Source organism: Pezoporus wallicus, unplaced genomic scaffold (assembly GCF_028554395.1).
Source record: "Pezoporus wallicus isolate ANWC-B61680 ecotype Strahan unplaced genomic scaffold, APGP_CSIRO_Pwel_v1 contig_5069, whole genome shotgun sequence".
Lineage (NCBI taxonomy): Eukaryota > Metazoa > Chordata > Aves > Psittaciformes > Psittacidae > Pezoporus > Pezoporus wallicus.
The window spans coordinates 3,094,147-3,113,421 of record NW_026642361.1 but is presented as its reverse complement, the minus strand read 5'-3'; the positions used below and the strand labels follow the sequence as shown (position 1 = coordinate 3,113,421).

General features: G+C 40.9%; 1 protein-coding gene across 2 annotated transcripts in view; it reads right to left on the bottom strand.

Moving 5' to 3' along the window:
- The window catches only part of LIN7A (lin-7 homolog A, crumbs cell polarity complex component), a 49,313-nt gene extending 30,365 nt beyond the window's left edge, over window positions 1-18,948 (bottom strand). Inside the window, exons 1-2 of one of the 2 annotated variants that reach the window (XM_057429409.1) lie at window positions 18,465-18,948; window positions 38-156 (exon numbers count right to left, since the gene is read on the bottom strand). In XM_057429409.1, the coding sequence (XP_057285392.1) occupies window positions 38-156; window positions 18,465-18,744 (399 nt within the window). In that variant the 5' untranslated portion in view covers window positions 18,745-18,948. The remainder of the gene's footprint in view (window positions 1-37; window positions 157-18,464) is intronic. The other variant, XM_057429408.1, reaches the window with a different exon arrangement.
- Between the last annotated feature and the right edge of the window lie 327 nt (window positions 18,949-19,275).

The window sequence follows — 19,275 nt, the reverse complement described above, 5'->3', positions numbered from 1 at the left end:
TTATTCTGGGAAATAACTGAAAGTCTCAATTTCATACCTCTCTGATAGCTGTACAAAACTCACTCTGCAGCACCTTCTTTAGAGACTGTAGCTTGTGTACTGGTACTTCTCCAGATTCTTGCAGTTTCTCCAGTAACTCAATTGCTCTTGCAACATCTGAGTGGGGAAAAAAGGGAATAAAAATCAGTATAAACAGTGACTAATAAGTGACTAAAAGGGGCACACTGATGGTCATTTTAAATTTAAAATCCACTTTACCAACACATACTGTATTAACCTTATGCTATATCACCTGCAACTAGGCAACGACACTGCTGTTCAGAGATCCAAATCCCAAAGTATGGACAAACCATGCACGCACACATACAACACACACACAGTGGTTCAGTCTTAATTGCAAACATTCATTGGAACAAAGGCACCAGTTCAAAGAAGCCAATCCATATTAGCAGACTTAAATGATTTCTCACTTTCTGCATTAGAGAAAGTAGCACAGGAACTGTATGGTGCTTACTTTCATAAAGTCTGAAAGAATGAAGTCAAGTCCTTATCTAAGCACTCACATGATGACAGCATCTAAGAAAAATACTTGATCTTTTCTTATAAATTGTCTAGGTTTGCAAAGACCTGATCTGCCACACAAAACCCATACAATGTCTTGATTGTGTGGTCATTCTCATATCTCCTAGTATCTTTTTCATAGCCACCAGAGCTATGAAAAAGTGTAACTATTGGCCAGTTACACCACGCTACTAAATTTGGTCTGTATCCTAGTGATGAAATGAATGCGTAGTACTAAATGATAAAACAATACTGGAGGCATTTTAATATTGTGCTTTAACTGCACAAAGAAGAAATAAACACCCTCCCCTCAAGCACGTAACTCCAAAATGACTACAATGGCTAGAAGCAACCTTATATAATTCTCCTTTCTGATGACAAAGATTGTACTGTTTGTGACTGGGAGGTTATGCTAATTGAAACAGCTCTTGCAGTTCTTGGCTTGTAGCTGAGCTATACTGACCAGATGTCTTATACAACAAAGCCATGAGAAGTTTTCTGGAAATAGAAAAGAGATGACAGTAGATGAGCTGTAATAGGAATAAAAATATAATCACACATTTGCATTTATAAGAAAATAGTTCCTATCCAGCTGCATCAGTGTTAGGAAAACAGAAGACACCTCAGAAAATCTAAAATTTAATTAAAAGGGGCAGGCGACTGGTCAGCACAGTAGGCTGTGCCACAGTAATTAACACCCAAATAATTATCATGCCTTTTTATAGGCATCTGCCAAAAGACAGCTCTAAGTATGAGAGAAGCACAGAAGAAAGTAGGCAGTGTTTCTTTCAGAAAGGTATTTCCACTTACTGGAGTGCAGTCTGCACCACAGAGCAGTTTTGGAACTCATGAACTTTCAGATGAAACTAACCCTAACCCTGTGTTCAAAGACTGCATGTGTGGTTTTGATTCATGCAGTGCTTCAACTGCTATTTGCTTTCCTTCTCCACTCCACACTATCTGCTGGTAGAGATATATCCATATCATTCACAAGGGATCAGAGAGACAGAGGGCTGGGTGTGATGGGAAAGAGAAGGTCTGTATTAGTGAAGCAGTTTTGTGAGCTGCATGTACAGAGACAACAACTGAAGCTTTATTTGCAAATAATAAACAGAAGAAATTATGTAGAGGTGTACCAAGAAAGATCCCTCCACAGCACTTACTGAAGTAAGGAGATCTGAGAAATAAGGCGGCCATGGATATCAAGGAAAAGTAAGATTCTGGAAAGAATACGACTGATGCCAACTAATAAATTAAGTAAGAAGAAGTAAGTACACTCTTTAGAAAGAACCATTTCAACAGAGTGCAAAAAGAACCTCGTGCATTAAATAAAATATCACAGAATTGTTTAGGTTGGAAACCTATTATGGAAACCTAGTATGAAGCAACAAACATGATTTTTAATGTTCTCTGTAATAATAATGTCATGATTTTCTAGCAAGACTACCAAATCACTTTCCTCGGATTTTTTTGTCCAAAGCCTGTGCTGTCTCCCAAGACTTGCAGTTAGCTAAACAATAAATTCACACTCCCCAGTTATTAGTACAAGTTGGCGCAAACTGGTACGTCATATAGCACAAAGCATCAGGATTATTTATTCTGAAGAAGCTTCAACAGCCTACCTTAATAGATCGGATAAGGCCTCTGAAATTTATGTCATGCACACAGCTATTCAAATATTCTAAATAAGACTGGCATCTTTTCCTGACAGTTCACAGAAGTTCTGACTGTCTTTCCCTCTGTCCAGCTATACCTGTAGAAGTATACCTGTAGAAGGCATAGCTTCTGTGCTACAGGTGACCTTCTGCAACTGCAACTACTTTGCAGTTGCTCAGAAATTTCATCACCACACATGAAGATTCTGTGCATCACCCACATTTGCGCTGGTTGTAAACTAATATTCAATGAAAATATTGTACTGCTTGAGAAATCTTCTGATTCAGAAAGCAACATAATTAGCTGTAGCTACATTAATCAATCTAACAGAATTAAGGATAGGTCTAAACATTTCCCTAGGGCATGGACCGGACTCTAAATCTTGATTAATCACTTCTAAAGTGATGAGTGTTGCAGTACACATTACAAATTCATATTCTGGTTGAAAAGTCTGGCATGGGTGCTTAGTAAATAGTGTCATGAGCAAAAATGGGCACTAAATTGTTGTTTGCCAATACTAGATTACTTGGTGACTAAGAAGCGGCTGGGGGTAAAGCAAAAGCACAATATCCCAAGAGCATTCCCATTTTCCATACTTTCAAATTCACTCACAATGCTAAAATACATGAATGTTGTTGCCCAAATTCTTGTTGTATTATTGACCTACCATATCTGTTAACAGTAAGCAGTCTTCTTTCTCTTGTCACAATTAAGCCTTTAGCTTGCTCAATCTGGCAATGACTTGTGGGATATTGCTCATAGAAGAGAGAATACGGGAAAATAAAGCACTTCATGGGATAAAATTACAGAATGAAAATGAGGCATGTGTTCAGGGCCAAAGCTGTTTATTACCAGCTGATGCTTTTTCAGGAGCAAAATGTAACAGTTGGTACAAAACAGAAGATTTTGAGCAGACTAAAAATGTATAAACATGAGTGTATAAAATATGACCTCATGAAACAGGGTGTATTTACTTCCATTAGTAACTCTCTTAAGGGGAGACTTGTACAAACAATTGCCTTAGTAACCTTAGGACAGGTTAAAAAATTAAAATTAACAGTGCACGAGTACTCACTTGAGGTAAGTTCAAGTTAAAACTAAAGTAAATGCTTGCTCAAAGAAGTGATGTTACTGGTAATGAGGAAGGCTACAAAGTTGCAGTGGAAAAAAAACATACAGCAGGGAATCCATCCCTGTTGAAGTAAATGAGAATATTGTCATATGTTTGAGAAGAACTCTGTTGGGATCATTTTCTTGTCCCCCAATTCTCTTTCGATTCCAAACATAACTAGCTTTGCCTGCAAACATTATTGCCAAGGAATTGTTCTTAAATACCATTTTCTTACATACTTATGGAAAGAGCAAGCTGATGAAAACAGCATGTGTGTCTATTTATATAGACACATGTTTAAAAAAATCTTGGGATTATGTTACAAAAATTAAGTTCTATGTAAATAAAATACACTTGCTTTTAATTTCTGATTTGTCCTTCCTTTAAGCAAAGATATTTTTAGACACAACTCCTGAAAAAGACTGTTTTGCCTACTCTCAAGCATTTTCCAAAATACAAACTCCATTATACTAACATTAAACTCATGCTAATGTCATCGAAATCTATCTTCATCTTTCACATTCATATCCCACAGAAATTGGTGGGAAATCTGAGTAATGACGTGGGTAGAATCATTTCTGTATATTCTATGATGCATATACTTTAAAAGGGACATGCACTTATTTACCTCCTTATTCTATCCAATTCTAACCGCATATTCTTTTTACATTTTTGTTTTTCTGATTTCCTTATGCACATTTTCTTTCTCATTCTGTTTAACATTCACTTTCTTTCATCTTCTCATCACTGTGTTTGCCTATAGCCTTTCAGGAAATACTACTGTTTCAGCATGGTGGGTCCTGTTGTCAGTAAAGGTCACAGAAGGCAGGGGACTCTGGTTGGGTGAAACACATTTTATCAAGTGCACTTGTCAAAAGAAATGTATGATTTTCAGAAAAAAAACTTAAAGTATTGTTATTTTTATTTGAATGAAGTTTCATTGCATTGCTAGTAAGAAACAAGCAGGAGGTTACTATACATACCCTATGAAACAGAGGAAATCACCAGAACATAGAACTAGCAAGATACCATCTGTGATACAAGTGGAACACTCCCATGGTATACTAAACAAAGTTGAATCATGTATGCATAGCACTATAACATAATGCAGTTGAAAAAAAGGTCATCTGGCTTAGATATCACTTTGTTTTGTTATGTATCGCTTTCACTTGTTGAGTTTCGTTCAAATATCTAGCAATGCACAACAAAGACTGACCTGTTTGATTTGCTGGATGTTCTGAAAAACAAATGTTATTTCCAATACTTTGCAATTCAGCTTTTACAATCTGAAAGCAAATGTGAATCCACAGACAGAATCCTGGCTGGTCTGAACTTAGTGCTCTTTCACATTACTGTTAAAACTGGGTAGACCAGGCTCCAGCACTCTGAAAGTTGTCCAGACTGGGGTTTCAGTCTGGTATATTTTGTGCTCGGTTTGTTTCAGTTTAGTCAGGTTGAAAAGCATTAGGAAAAATGTAGCAAATTACTTTAGCATGCTAAATATGTCCCATTTAATACCAGAGTACCTCTTCAAAAAGAACTTCCGCACATGATTTATACTAGAAAATGTGAAAACCCTTGTATTATCTACCAGTGTCTAACCTTCCTCTCTTGTGCTAGTCTATGAGTCAGTTGATTTGCAGTCCTTAAAATAAATATATTACCCCCTGACTTAGGAGACTTTTAGGCAATTAATAATAGCTACAATGCTGTGTAGTATTTGCTTGTGTTCAAACAGTAATGACTCAGAAACACAGTATTTCTTTAATAAATATTCTTGAATCACCTTAGGTTGCTCTCAAAGCCAAAATATGGTGACCAATTTTTTCTTAATAAGATACTGCAGAACAGGTTTCTAATCTTTTTGAGTTCTTTCTATGCCTCATTCATGTTAATTCTGGAGATCCTCATTGCATTAGTATGCCAGTTACTAGGAAAAGTAAATGTGCTGCATAAACACCACTTGGTATCTTGAAGAGGTGGAACATCACTACAAATTGACAGCAAGGACACTCAGGAAGTGTCTAATATATTCACTAGCTTCACCATGGCATTACTGAATAATAATCCTCTCAATTTTCAAGGTCTTTTCTGTCGTGCTTGAAGACCTTTAATAAGGCTGAAGGTGTGTCCTGGGTTCAGCAGTAGCAGTCATTTTTCTCCTTCTTAGTAGCTGGTGCAGCTCTGTTCCCAGGCCAAAAGTCAAAACCACAGCACTGCACCGGCTACTATGAAGGAGAAAAATGACTGCTACTGCTAAACCCAGGACACACCTTCAGCCTGATTAAAGGTCACAATATGGTGAATAATTTGCATGACAGCACAGGTCCTTATAATTGTCAGTAGTTTTTCATTCCTCCAGTACTTTTGTTCAGGCTTAGTTACTACTTTAAGCACACGAGAATACATTCCACAATTTGTCATGTCATTCTGCCAACTTCTTAACATAATTCCCAAACCCTACACAGGATGCTTTCTTATATTTAGCAATCCTCTCCAAACACTATCAAATGACAGCAGGTAATCAATGGCTGGGCAATCAGAATTCTGTGGTGATTAGCAAAATTCATTCATAATTCATAGCCAGTAGCCCTAGTATCAAACTATTTATGTGACTTCATGGTTAAAGCAACAGCTTTGGAAAATTTTCAGTGTGGATCTTTTGAAAATTGTCTGTATTACTAGAGCTCTGCTGCCAGTCACTGCTTTGTACAACATGCCAATTCTTACTCTGGTGTCAAATACCAGACTGTCCAATATGTCTCCATTCACCTCTTCAGTTCCTTACTATCAGAACAGTGATCTTCTGAAATACAATAGCTCTCCCATTAATTTTTTATTTAATCTAATCTGGAGAGTTCAGAAACACTGAGGCAAAGTGCAGGTTGTTTTTTTTTTTCCCATTTAAATTGATACGGGAAGCATCAAGGCGTACTTCACCACGGTAAATCAGACTTCATGTGCAGGGAGCAATGAGCTAAGCTGTCAGAGAAGAGCGGTAGCATTCAACACTTTATAGTGTGTGTCTGTGAGGTCTATTCAAATTAATTATAGCAAGAATACTACTATCAGTGCTTTCATATTCTAAGATGATATGGGTAGCAGTTATAGGTTTAATGCTGTGGCACTTTACACTCCTGTGGCTAACCAGTACTATGAATGCACAAATAAACATAACAAAGAACAATCATACAGAAGTCTCATGATTCACCTCGTGATGAGGGTTTCAATCCACAACACTTCTGATGTACACATCGACAGCTCAACGACTCACCCTATACTGCTGTTACAGTCAATGAGGAAAAACAGATGCTTTGAGGCTACAATTCATCTGACCTATTTTAGATGAGATGAATCATAGGCTGGGAGTGCCTGTTCCCTTTGTTGACTAGAAAAGGAGACTCTATGATTGGCTCAGATGTAAATGCCTGCATCCTACATATCAGACATCTACATCAGCATGATGAAACCTACTCCTACTGACCAGATATACAGCGAATGACTCATGCAAATTTACCTTCATGTGGTCCAGGAGACATCATACTTCAAAACACTTACATCTAACAAGAACGGTTGTTAGCAGGCAGACTAATGTGGTTTTTAATAAAAGCTTTTAAAAATGCCTTAGCCAATGATTTTATAGATTTTTTTTCTTAATGTATGAGCAAAATCGACTCTGAAATATGACTGACTATATCTCTTGTCTGTCTCATTTTGCCTGATGTGAGATGCCTGCCCCCAGTGACATTAATGGCATACCCCCATGGATTTCTAAATACATTCCTCCACTGTCTGGGGCAGAGTCATTTCCTCTGGCTACTCATCAGACCATGTTCCGGTCTATATGTTTCTATGTGTTTGAGCTGCGCTTGGGTTCTGTGTGGCTGTAGCTTCTCAGGTTCACCACAGACACCCAAATTCTCTGTTTCACTGACACAGAGCCTGTGACCCAGATGTTGCACGCAAAACCCATGGCAGTGTTATGTACCATGAGTCTTCCCAGCACCTTTGGCAGCAACACCACAAAATGACAGCAAAGGTCTGAGACATTTTGCAAAATAACTTACAGAAAGGACACAAGCTATTTGCAGGGAAAGCAGTGCCACCTGGGATTCAAACACAGACAGCAAACTGTGGGGAGACCCCTCCACCCAGCATCTTCAAGAGCACAAAAGCCCTTCAAGGTTCTCCTTAGCAATTTCAGTCACTTCTGCTGTTTCAGGCATTCTGCCTGAAATACTTAAGTATTGCTGTTTTGAGGCATACTGCTCCTGAATACTCTGCTTAGCTTGTTCAAATGCAAAATTCAAAAGGCAGGTTCCCTTAAGTGAAAAAAACATGCTCCTTTCTGTTCTCTGAACCTGACAATGTCTACAGTATTTTGAGTAATCTCTCCCCTACTTCCCACTCTCTTAACTAGTGATTTCTATTCTCTTCAGCTAGAGATTTTCAAAGCCTTAACTTACCATAAAGGCCAACTGAGAGAACTGTATTTGCTTTACTTTGGTTAATCTTCTTAGCATATCCATTGCTGTAGGTAGCTAGATCCTGTCCTCATTTTTCCCTTGAAATCTTCATATAATTGACATCACAGATGCATCTTTGTCAGCAATTTTCAGACTTTGGTTGCTTGTGTGTGTGCATATGTGTGTGTGTGTGAGAGAGATGGATTTACAGAGCTCCTAAAGCCATTCAGAGCTCATGAGATACTTGCAGCATGGTAACTGTCACATTTCTATTGTTGCTTTTTAAAAGAATAACAATAAATCAAATAACAGTAGAGTTTGAATTAATGGGTAATTCAGGATTGTTTCAATGAGTTCCACTGGCTTAATCTAAAGCCTGAAGAGTAATAATGCAATTCAGAATTTTCAAAGACAGGCATTTAAAATTAACCTTAAAATCTAATCATTTTGAAACAGATATATTTTTTTATTCTTCCAAATTAGTAGTCTCATTGCCATTTCTAAAGCAATCAGGATAAGGAGGTAATAAATGAGTTTGAAAATTTTCACCAGAAGATTTTGCCATCTGTGAGAAATCAAGAAATTACACATACACCAACCATTTACGTTTGACAGCACCCACTGTTTTTGTACAGAAGGTATTGAATGTAGCACTGGTGTGAAAACAAGTTACCAAATTATCCTTTAAGAGAAAAGATTAGAAGACAAAGCTGAAAATGCAAAGAATAGATGACTATTGAAAATGATGGCATCTAAGAACACAGTACTTAAGAGAATGTCATACTTTTTCCGCTGCATGAGCTGCAGAGAAAGGGGAAAGGAATGTAAAATTCCTTCCCCCCCTTTGTATGTAATTTTGACTTTATATTGCTTAATTATATCTGATCTTTGTGATCATAACTATGATTTATAGCTAACCACTTACTACTGAATAGAACAGATGAGACATGATTCTGGTCCATTTTTTGACTGGGGCAGTTGGCTAAAATTATGATAAAAAGGATAACATGCATTTAGAAGTTTATTTTGTATTCAAATAAATATATATTATATATAATGAACACATGAGCATTTATTAATTCCTTACATAAAAAATTAACCCGTTTCCTGCAAGAAGCAGGATATTTTGTAGTTTCAGGCTTTGTGTCATTTATTGTAATTCTCAGTCTTTCTGTAAGCCTTTTTTTAACTGAGAGACAGGTGTTTAAAGCAGGTATTTGCCTACATAGCACGTATAAAATGGTGTTCTGTCTGACTTCCTGAAACTATGAAATGCAAAAAGCAAATCATTTGAAGCAAAGCTGTAACTCCCTGAGAAATTCAGTATAGTGAATAGACCTGGCCTTAATGATGTAAGTTCCTACAAGTTGAACTATGTGAAAGCAAGGAAGCTGTCTACTGCCTCATGGAGCCACTGATGTCTTGCAAAGAGATGCCTTGGTAATTCTCCTCCAGCCACATCTGTCTCCTGATCACAGCATCACTTGATCTTGTAGGATCAGTTACGTCTGAGCAGACACCACTCACCATACTGGAGTGGAGTGGCTTTAAACACTAGACAAAAGCACACTGGACACTTTGCTGGAACTACAGATGTAAACACTTCAGAGGTTCAGATCCCAGATATTAAAAGAAAAAAAAGGCTGGTATATTAAATACCCCAAGGACCCTATTTAACAGAATGCTGGCTCTTGTATTTTAAACTACAAACATACAGAGAAAAACACTAAAATCAGTGAAGGAATTAAAAAATTGACTAAGAGAAGCAGAAGTAGAAATAATGACAAGGAATAAGCTTGCCTGAACAAAGAAAAACAGAATGAAAATCTGGGTTTTTTTTTCAGCTAAAACAGTTTTTGCTTCTTCTGCAAGCCTGCCTAAGCGAAAGCAAGTATTTATGTGTCCTATGTGCACATCACAAAACAACACCATTGGCCATATGGGCAACCTCATGCTTTTCCCACACTGTGTGTGATTTTAGTTTGCATCAGAGAGATTTTTTTTGGCAGGAAAGAACACATGAAGAGGTAAAAAAAGGCCCCAACAGGTGTCTCGCAAAGGGAGGTAAGGTTAACTTAGGGATGTTAATTCTCCTTCACAACAGGCACCGTGTTTGAGCCAAAGCAGTAACTCACACTTCCTTCTCTGCTCAGTCATTACTAGAGTCTCCTGCTGCCTCTCCTCAGTTCTTATCTCTCCAGCTAATCTTAGTCTTAAATCTTTTTCTGTTATTACCAGAAAGATGAGAAACATGGCTGTGGGCTACTGGCAACGGTACATAGTGACAATACAATTGACTTCAATTGTCAATTGAAGTCAAGCATCGCGATTTTAGCATCTGTTTTTCTAGGTGGTTTGAGACTCTGGTGAGACAATAGTGAAATGATGGCATTTGTGCAATGCAATGGATGCAATGTAGTCGTTACATAGACATAGCTATATGACTATCTGCAGGCTCATGTAACAAGAAGAGAGTTAATATTCTCTCCTCAATTTTAGTGGATTTAAGGAAATTGCTTTTTCAGTTTGAATCCCTCTGGTAGCTGGCTACATACTAGTAATTTCTCAGGAAAGAAAAAAACCCTGCTCTTTGAAAGTGCGTATGTGAAAAGCTACAACAGTGAGAAGAAAGTAATACAAATAAAATCCTTTGTTAATAAATCCCTGCAAAACTACACAGTACAGATATGCTGTGGGTAGATGTCAACACCTAACCACTGTTAACTTTTAACTTTGAAACAAATATGATCATAGAAGAAAGCTGTGTCTATGTTGAACTGCAACTGCAATTTACAAACACAACTTTGAAGGACCAGACCTTGAGCAACGAGGTCTAGTGGAAGGTGCTCCTGACCATGGCAGGGGGGTTGGAACTGGATGATCTTTAAAGTCCCTTCCAATACAAACCATTCTATGCTTCTGTGAAATAACAGAAAACCCCTCTGAGAAACAGAGAGCGCACTGCCACTCCCCTTTGCAGTACTGTTCCTTGGTGTCCTACATGTGGAATGACGTTGAGAATAGGCGCGGGAGATCAGGAACTCATCTCAGGTTGCAGCCTGATTTCACAAGGTATCTATCTACCTAAGATACAAGGAGCATACCTGGCATACTTTGACATGGCTGTACCATTAGGATGCAAAAGGTGCTGGATAAATTAGTAGAAACTCTGGAGCTATTACTATTTGGTTACAAGACTAGCAGGCTTCAGAGGGGATCAAACATAAACCCAGCTCTTTTTCCAAAGACTGCTTCACAGATTTTAAAGCCACCATGCTTTCTTCAAGTTTCTCTGGTCTGTTACACAAGTTTCTGTGTGTAACAAGGAACAGCTATGTTATCCTTTTGTTCCTGCGCTGATTCAGTAAATACCATTTCACAAAAACACTGCTGCCAAATCTATTGATAAGTTAAGAGATGATGGTACATAAATTTCTGAGGACTAAGACTGCTGCTGATGGCCAAGGTCATTCATCTAACCTATTTCAAGCACTTTCGTCCCCAGTGCTTAACTGATTGTAGAGCGACTGATACCTTAAGGTCTAGGAGATTTACACTTTTTCCGAAAACATGGCTGAAAAAGAAGGAGTCAGCAGATGTGAAGGATCAGTGATTAAACATATACTTTTATTGAAAAGAACCAGTAAAAATCTAATTTTGGTTCAGAAGAAATAAATCTAAAGCCTATTTTGGGCAACACTCTTCGTTAAACAATTATCCATGTTTATACAGAAACAAAATCAATGCTTTGCTGCTCTATGTATTCATGGATATTTCAGTATTCCATCTTTCAAATAAAGAACAATGCTCTTCTAATCTCTTCTCAAGACACGGTTTTCTAATCCAGATTTTTTCTCTTCTTCTTATGAAGTAGCGCTAGGGTAACAACGCATTATGAGAAGCTGTATGCAGTTCCTGCTGAGTTGCATTTGAGAAACTTAAGGTTTATTTAGCCACCCCATTTTGGTCCCTGGTAAAACAAGTTTCCAAATATGTACATAGACCTCCCTCCACATTTAACATATCTATGATCCAAGCTTGTGGCTTAAATACTCAGGAAAAAAAAAGTTAGTATGTAAACGTGCAATTCTAAATCAATTTTTTTTTCATCAGAATAGAGAATTAGCAGTTGAATGTTTCTCATTCAGAGGCTGACTCTCCAGCAAATGTCTCAAGATTAAACTCACTGAGATTAACTTTGAAAACGTCTGGATTTATACATGCACATACCATTTACAGCACATTAGTAAGTATTACTTTATTAATGTCAAAAATGCATATCTGAAACATATCAGCCCTGTGTTATGGAAAACAGACTTTCAAATTTACAGTTACATGCTTCTCAAAAATCTATGTGCCTTTGCTTGGTTTCCTCTAAAAATCCTCAATTTCTCTTATTTTTGCTTCTAATAAGTTAACTAAAAGCAATGGCTTTTTACAATTCATATTTCTATTGCATTACCTACAAGAACATTGTATCTGAGTAACACAGGTCAGCCAAAAGCTTGCATTTGTATCTTTTTGCACTTGCTTGAGAGTCAGCTATTTTAATGAGTGATGGGCATGTACATGTCCTGAAACAGTAAACTCCAAGGACAAATTATGCTCTGCACAAAGCTGATAATTTGTCACATTTTCAAAATAAGTTTCTGTCTGATAACATCATCAGAAGGGTCCAACTCAAGCACTATGATGGAATTAAGCAAACTGTTTACCTACAATTACATTAAGAGGCTAATCCTTTTTTCTGTAATTATACAAATGTCTCTTGGACATCAGTTGAAACTGAAGTCTGCAAGTCCCTGCATGGTTGTTGGTCAGCCACAAGGCTGGCTACTCTTTCAAAGGTGCCACACAAACACTTCCTGACCACACAACCAGCATCTGCCTTATTAGTTCCGTGTTTCTGAAGGAAACATGACTGGAAATTTAAGGTAATTCCCCCTCTACACTTCCAAAATGTGACACCTCTTCTGGCTGCTGGGGCACATGGTGGCATCTCTTCTGGGTCAGGCCCATACTGCCAGGGACATTTAAGCTGTACATGTGCATTTAAGTTTTCAAACCACATATTTTTACACGGCTTATGGAACCCAGAGATGACATGTAGGTAGGTACTTGCCCCTACTCCAGCTCCAGTGCTCCAAGAGCTGAACTGCACACTTAACTAACCAACGTTTTGACTACATGGATCCTCACAAAACATCCCAGTCACCACCCATAAATCACCAGCTTATTCTGGCTACTTTAATCCATCCCTCCATAAGAACACATTTTAAAAAATCTGATAAATGTTGAAACACTGATGTAAAAAAAAAAACAAACATTTCAGACTGTGACCAGAATTGTCACTTTTTTCTGCTTCTACAAACAATAGGCCTTTTTTTTTTATTTCTTTCTTGGAAGAATGTGTTTGTATATTTATATGTCCTCAGTTGGCATACCAAACAGAGAAATGTTAAGACTTAATGCATGAAGCACTTGCCAAAGCAGTTCGCAATTTTAGCATGCTAAGCTGAAACACGAGAAGATATCCCTGTGACAGACAGGGAGCCAAGCGGGGAGCAGCACATCGCTTAGCACTGCTCCACAGGGCTTCATCCCATGTGAGAGATCTGGCCTTATGTTGTTCCTCTGTCAAGGACTGTATTTCACACTTTATGAACCTGATTTTCCTTTCCTGATGAGTACGTTATATATTTTTTCCAGTATTATATATATTTTACTAATATATGCACAATCTATCACAACTTATGTTCAATAAAATTTCTGTTATATACACACATATGGGCACAGATGGGGAAAAAAAATCCCCATTCATGTAGGCTATGAGGATGTAATGAGAAGAAAAATGACAAGAGGAGATGAAGAGGAAGGAAGGATTACTCTAGCAAGTACCAATGTATATTAATGGTCAGGCATTACCACATCTGACAGTCTGTCTGCCACCTCTAACAGCCAATGGAAATTCCAAGCTCATTCGTATTCTCGTTCATCATTACCGAACATGGTGCTTTATAAAAGATTTTCAGGGAGTTTTGGGACACCCACTCCACTGGAAGACTATTTGCTTGCATTCATAAAAGCCCAAGAGAATTTACTTCTACATTACAGCCAAACAGCAACAAGTCTTTCCAGTTTCCAAGGACATACTTGAAAGTGAGAGAAATTTGGTTGTCAATAGCCAATAGCTATGAACTTGTGATGAAACTTCACAGGGATTAAAATATCGGCACTGTATATTCATCCTATTCAAATTTCTTGTTTTATTCTCAGTCACATGAAGATGTGAAACCATCAGTGACATGAATAGTAACTATATAAGGAAAAACATAATAGGTCATGGATTATTAACAAAAGACAGTTGAAAGCCCTTCTTCACATGAAAAGATATTCCCTCTCTCTTAATCATGAGACAGTCTTTGCACAGGCTAATTGTATAACATTTTCAAAAACAAGAACTTTTGAAAGTGCCCTTTTGAAGCTGCTGCTTTCCTGGTCCTGTGCAGACAAGAACCGGGACTGAGGTTTTGCAACAATCTGAGCAGTTTTCTTTCAAAGCAGATTTTCATCTTGGAAAGAAAAGCACAAGTAAAATTCAAAGTAAGATAAGCTTTATGAAAAATTTGCCAGTCGTTTAGCAAAATAAGAAAGTTCAGGTAGAGAGGAACATCTATTATGCATAGCTAGAAGACGTCTGCTTCAATTTGCAGACCTCCATATCACTCCTGAAATGAGTGCCAAGGGAAGCACAGCACTCTATTCTCTCCCAACATCTTTCTGGGAGTGTAATGGTACTTGCAGAAAATGTTTCCATCAGGCTGTCCTAACACACCCTTTAAGTGACCCCACCCACAACAAGCTTCCTTTAATTTCTAATTGCTCACAATGTGTACCTACAGCACACAGGAACTCACAGGAGGACCTCGGAGAACCATGAGGGAGCTTAGCTGGCTGGACAAGATGACGCCGCACTTGGAGAAAAGCAGAATATTGATGCTGGATGTGTATGCTGCATTTGAGACAGCATCAAGCTGGTGAGGTGCTGATGGTCATGGACAGCAGAAGAAAGAGGATTAGAGGAGAAAACTGGGTTGTTGAACAGTGAAAATGGATAGGATTCTGAGCAATGCACAGAGATACTGCACTGAAGCTTTGAGAAGAGCAAGGCAACAGAAGACAGCATGCAAGGGACACGTGGGCCTTTGGACAATGAAGGGGAAGGCAGCAACTGTGGATTGTGGGGTAGGCTAAGGCAATGCCTCTGTGGAAGACAAAGGACATTGAGAGGAGAGGCTAAGGCGGCACTGCCTGGCCCATATAGAGAAGGACAAGATGCAAGATGTGACGAGTGGTATGCCAATATAAATAAATACTGTTGGAAAATGCCAACTAACTGCAACCAGATATGTGACCAAAATCAGTGTCAACCATGTTCTTATTACAGACAGACCTGTGGTATATGTGAAAAATAAGTGTACAGGTGTTTTTAAACATTTCCCTTTTGGTTTTCAGTGACCACTTTATTTTTTTTTAATGGAGGTAAATTAAGCTGGGAACATACTTAAAAAAACCATAACCCTGAACATAAAATGAAAAAGGAAAAAAAAAAACAAACAGAAAAATAAACCCAACCTTACTTTTTTTGCTCATCATTTTATGAAAGCGCAGTAACTTCCCATCTCAACCTGGAACAAGGTAAAAGTTCCCTACACTTTTAGGGTTTAAGCTTTGAATCAACATAAATAATTGCTCCAATTAACTCTGATAGACACTGGAGATTACTCATGGGGTGGTACAGATTCAGGATGCAAGACATTTGCAGTAAAGATGACGAAGGGTGCTCTTTTTTATGGAGAGACTTACTTGGCTGTTAGAAGACACCCATCAGGCAGGTGTCAGGCAGCTTTTCCCTTCCAAAGGTCCCAAATGCTGGGACCACCCTCCCTAAGTGGTACCCACACACAGGTCCATCCATTTTTGTTTCCTTCCTGAATCAGTTGCTGATTCCTGCCTCTCCTCCCAGCAGAGCACCACGCAAAGGTCAGGCAAAGCCTTTGAGATTAAACTGTAAGTGATTAAAATTTCCATTATTTTGTGAACTTGTTCCACATATTAAAGAGCCCTAATGGAACTTGCACACATTTGAGCAGGTAGAAAGGCACATGATGGCAGGAATTAAGGAAATTAATTCCTGTGCTTTGAACTGAAGTAATCTCCCAGAATGTAATTGGCTTTCAATCATTCACACAAAACATGCCCTTCACCTTTAAATGGTAATTCATTTTACCATACAGGTTTGAATGCCATTTATGTCAGGCTTTAAGAAAGCTCCCATCTCCTTACTAGAATACAGCATATATGTTTTATCCAGGAGGAGATCGTGTCAGAATGTAATTCAGATTTCTGACATGTGTAGCTATATGATGTATGTACCTATACGTACCTGTATGTACCTATTTCAGCGACCCCTAAGCAAGCGGAAATGCAGAACACTTCCTGGATGGATATCAAGCAACAATTTCCCCAGCAATGCAAGGTTATTAATGGCAAGTCTCCCAAAACGTCTGCTGTTTCCTTGCTGTGTTGAGCTCTCCATGAGACATGGCAAAACGAGTATGAGTGTACAAGACTTTTCAGGGTTGCGCTTAAATCACACCAGATCTGTGCAAATCATAGTGACAGTAAACATAGCTGTATCTGTTTTAATAGAACCAACTGAAATCTGGAAAATCTCACCATATGGAACTTTCCTTCCGTAAAAGAAATACTACAGAGGAAATACCTGGAAGCACTGCGCTTGGTATAATTGCTTCTGGGGTTGCTTCAGCCCACCCTCTTCAGTTGACATAGCAGCAACATGTTACAGATGATGAAGTGCATCCTTCTGACGAAATAGCCTTCTGCAAGCCAGGTGCAGTATCTTTTTCTTTTTTTTTTTTTTTGTCTGTATTTTCCTTTTGCACGTCACATCCTATCATTCAGCAACGTTTTATCTCTCTCACACTAATATCAGCCCTGGATGACAACCAGGGGACTGTGATGTTGGCACCCCTGCCAAATGGTTAGACATATCCTGGACACTGATAAGAGATGCTTATATTAAAATTGGGAGTCATCTTCATCTCTGTGTACTGTGGATTTTTTAAAGCACAGTTTTACTAATGAAAAGAAATGTGTAATTCTGAAATAGTAATACTTTCCTTTGAAAAGCCAGGTTTGCTAATGGATTGCCATCTGTTCAACCCTTTGCCAGGAAATAGATTTGTCCCGCTTACTGAAAACAGTATTAGGGTGAAACTGTAGATTACACACTGGATTTCTGAGCCGTTTAATTTAAAGCACTTTGTTATTTCACTAAAAATAACTTCAGATTCTCCTCCACTACTAATGTTGGAATTTGAGTCATCCAGCAAACTATTTAGAGTACTTTGTGAGGTGCCTTACTCTCAATTAGGTTCCAGAAAAGGTACCTACCTCTCCTTTACCATTTTGAAACAGAGTTCATCAGGTTTCTTTTGCACACATTTTACTGCAAGAAGCTCTCCATCTTGCTTCAAAAGCCCATCTTAATCCTCCAGAAAATAAATAAAATAAAAAAAATTAAAAACCTTTTCTAAAGGCATTTGCCTCAATCATGCTTTCAAGACTGCATGATTTAGATGAGCTGGGAGCCTCTCGGAGGCTCTGGATGCAAGTTAGAAGGACACCCTGACAGCTCAGGATGCTGTATCAGAAGCTGTTTGGCCTCTCTAATTGATGGAGCCATAGGAGCAAACCAAATCAGAACGGTAAATTACTCTCCTCAGTAATCCACAGAAATCTAATAACATTTCTGCAGAGCCTTATCAAGGGCACAAAGGCACTGCAGGGGAGAGAGCCAATTTTTACAGCCTGGAGCTAAAAGTTGAATTTAAACATAACTTCAAGATTTCAGCACCCTCGTGCATTACCTTGGTGAGGTTACTGACACACTGTCAAGGCTGGCAAAGCACCAGCAGCTCTCCAAACCCGGACTACAGGAGTAGTTGTCTACAAGAATACACAGACGCGCTGCAAGGTTGGGGAACATCACCAACGCCAGCGAACGGGGAAGTTACAGTCACTGACCTCTTCTCCACACTCCTCGCCCCTTCGCCAGCCCCCTAGAAGGAAGCAGACAGCCACCAAACGCCCGTCTCCTCTCGAGGTGCGCGTTCCCAACTCACTGCCGGCACGGCCGGCTCCCCGCCACGGAGCAACCACCGCCCAGCCACCGGCGGGGCCGGTATCGCGGGGCCGCCAAGGGGAAGCCCCGTGGGGCGGCAGCAGTGGAGTGAGGGGCACAGAGGAGGGTTCCCGGCGCCCCGCAAAGCGGCGCGGAGCGGAACGCTGGCAGCGGAGCCACATATCGAGGGATGCCAGCGCTACCCCATGCCCGGACAAAGTTTTATTTCCTCCATTTCAGCCTTTCTCCTGACACCCACCTGAGCCCCGCGGGGAGGCGCCTCCCCACTGCCCTCCGCTGGAGCCGGCGCTGCCGGCAGAGCCGCCGCGGCAGCAGCGCCCGGCGCGCTGGGACTGCGGGGAGAGACCCCCGACTCCGCCGCGGCGGCCCCCGGGCACGGCGCAAGACTGTAGGGCGGCCGGGCGGCCCGGCGGCAGCGGGAAGCGGCAGCGGCCGCGCTTACCTCTGTCCAGCGTGAGCGGCTGGACCGCTGTCAGTGTCGCCATGTCTGCGGCGGGGCTGGAGCCCGAGTGACGCGCGGCTCCGGCACCGGCGTGGAGTGCGGGGAAGGGCGGGGAGGAGGCTGGAAGGGAGAGGGGGCGGAGGAGGAGGGTGGCTCCGTGGGAGGAGGAGGCGAGCGGGGCGGAGAAGGTGCCCAGCGGAGGGCGGCCCGGCACAGACGGGGCGCCACGATGTAGCGGGCGCAGGGCGGCCCGGCGGGGCCCGCAGCGGGCTGCCGGCATCGCTGCGCCACCGGAGCTGGGCCTGGCGGGGAGTCCTCGCCTCACCGCGCTCGCCTCAGGGCCGAGTCCCAGGGGCCGCAGGGGCCGCAGCAGCCGGGCCGTGCGCGGGGGTGTGGGGCAGGCAGCCGCCGGTCCCACAGCCCCGTGGATGCCGCAGCGGCCGATGGCGGCTGAAAGAAGGCTGAGGGCGGGGAGCTCTGCAGCGCCGCGGGGCGGGGAGGGGAGGATCGGCGGGGGCCGGATCCGGCGGCGCGGCCTCGCCACGGCCGGGGGCGGTGGGGAGGGACGTGCCTAGCTGCGCTGCGGCTGGAGGGCTGTCAGACGGCAAGCGGACGGTGCTTCAGGGTGAGGAGCTGCCCGGAGGGCTGGCCGCAGGGGATGGAAGTTGCGTGAGAAGCCAGGAGAGGAGGTATCTGGCCCCTATGAAGGGCCTTGGCCGAAGGGACGTGTCCTGTAACGGCCCTTTTGGATGGATGACACTGTCGGCCTCATCCTAAAGTCTGGCCATCACCTCTTTTCAAACTGCTGGGT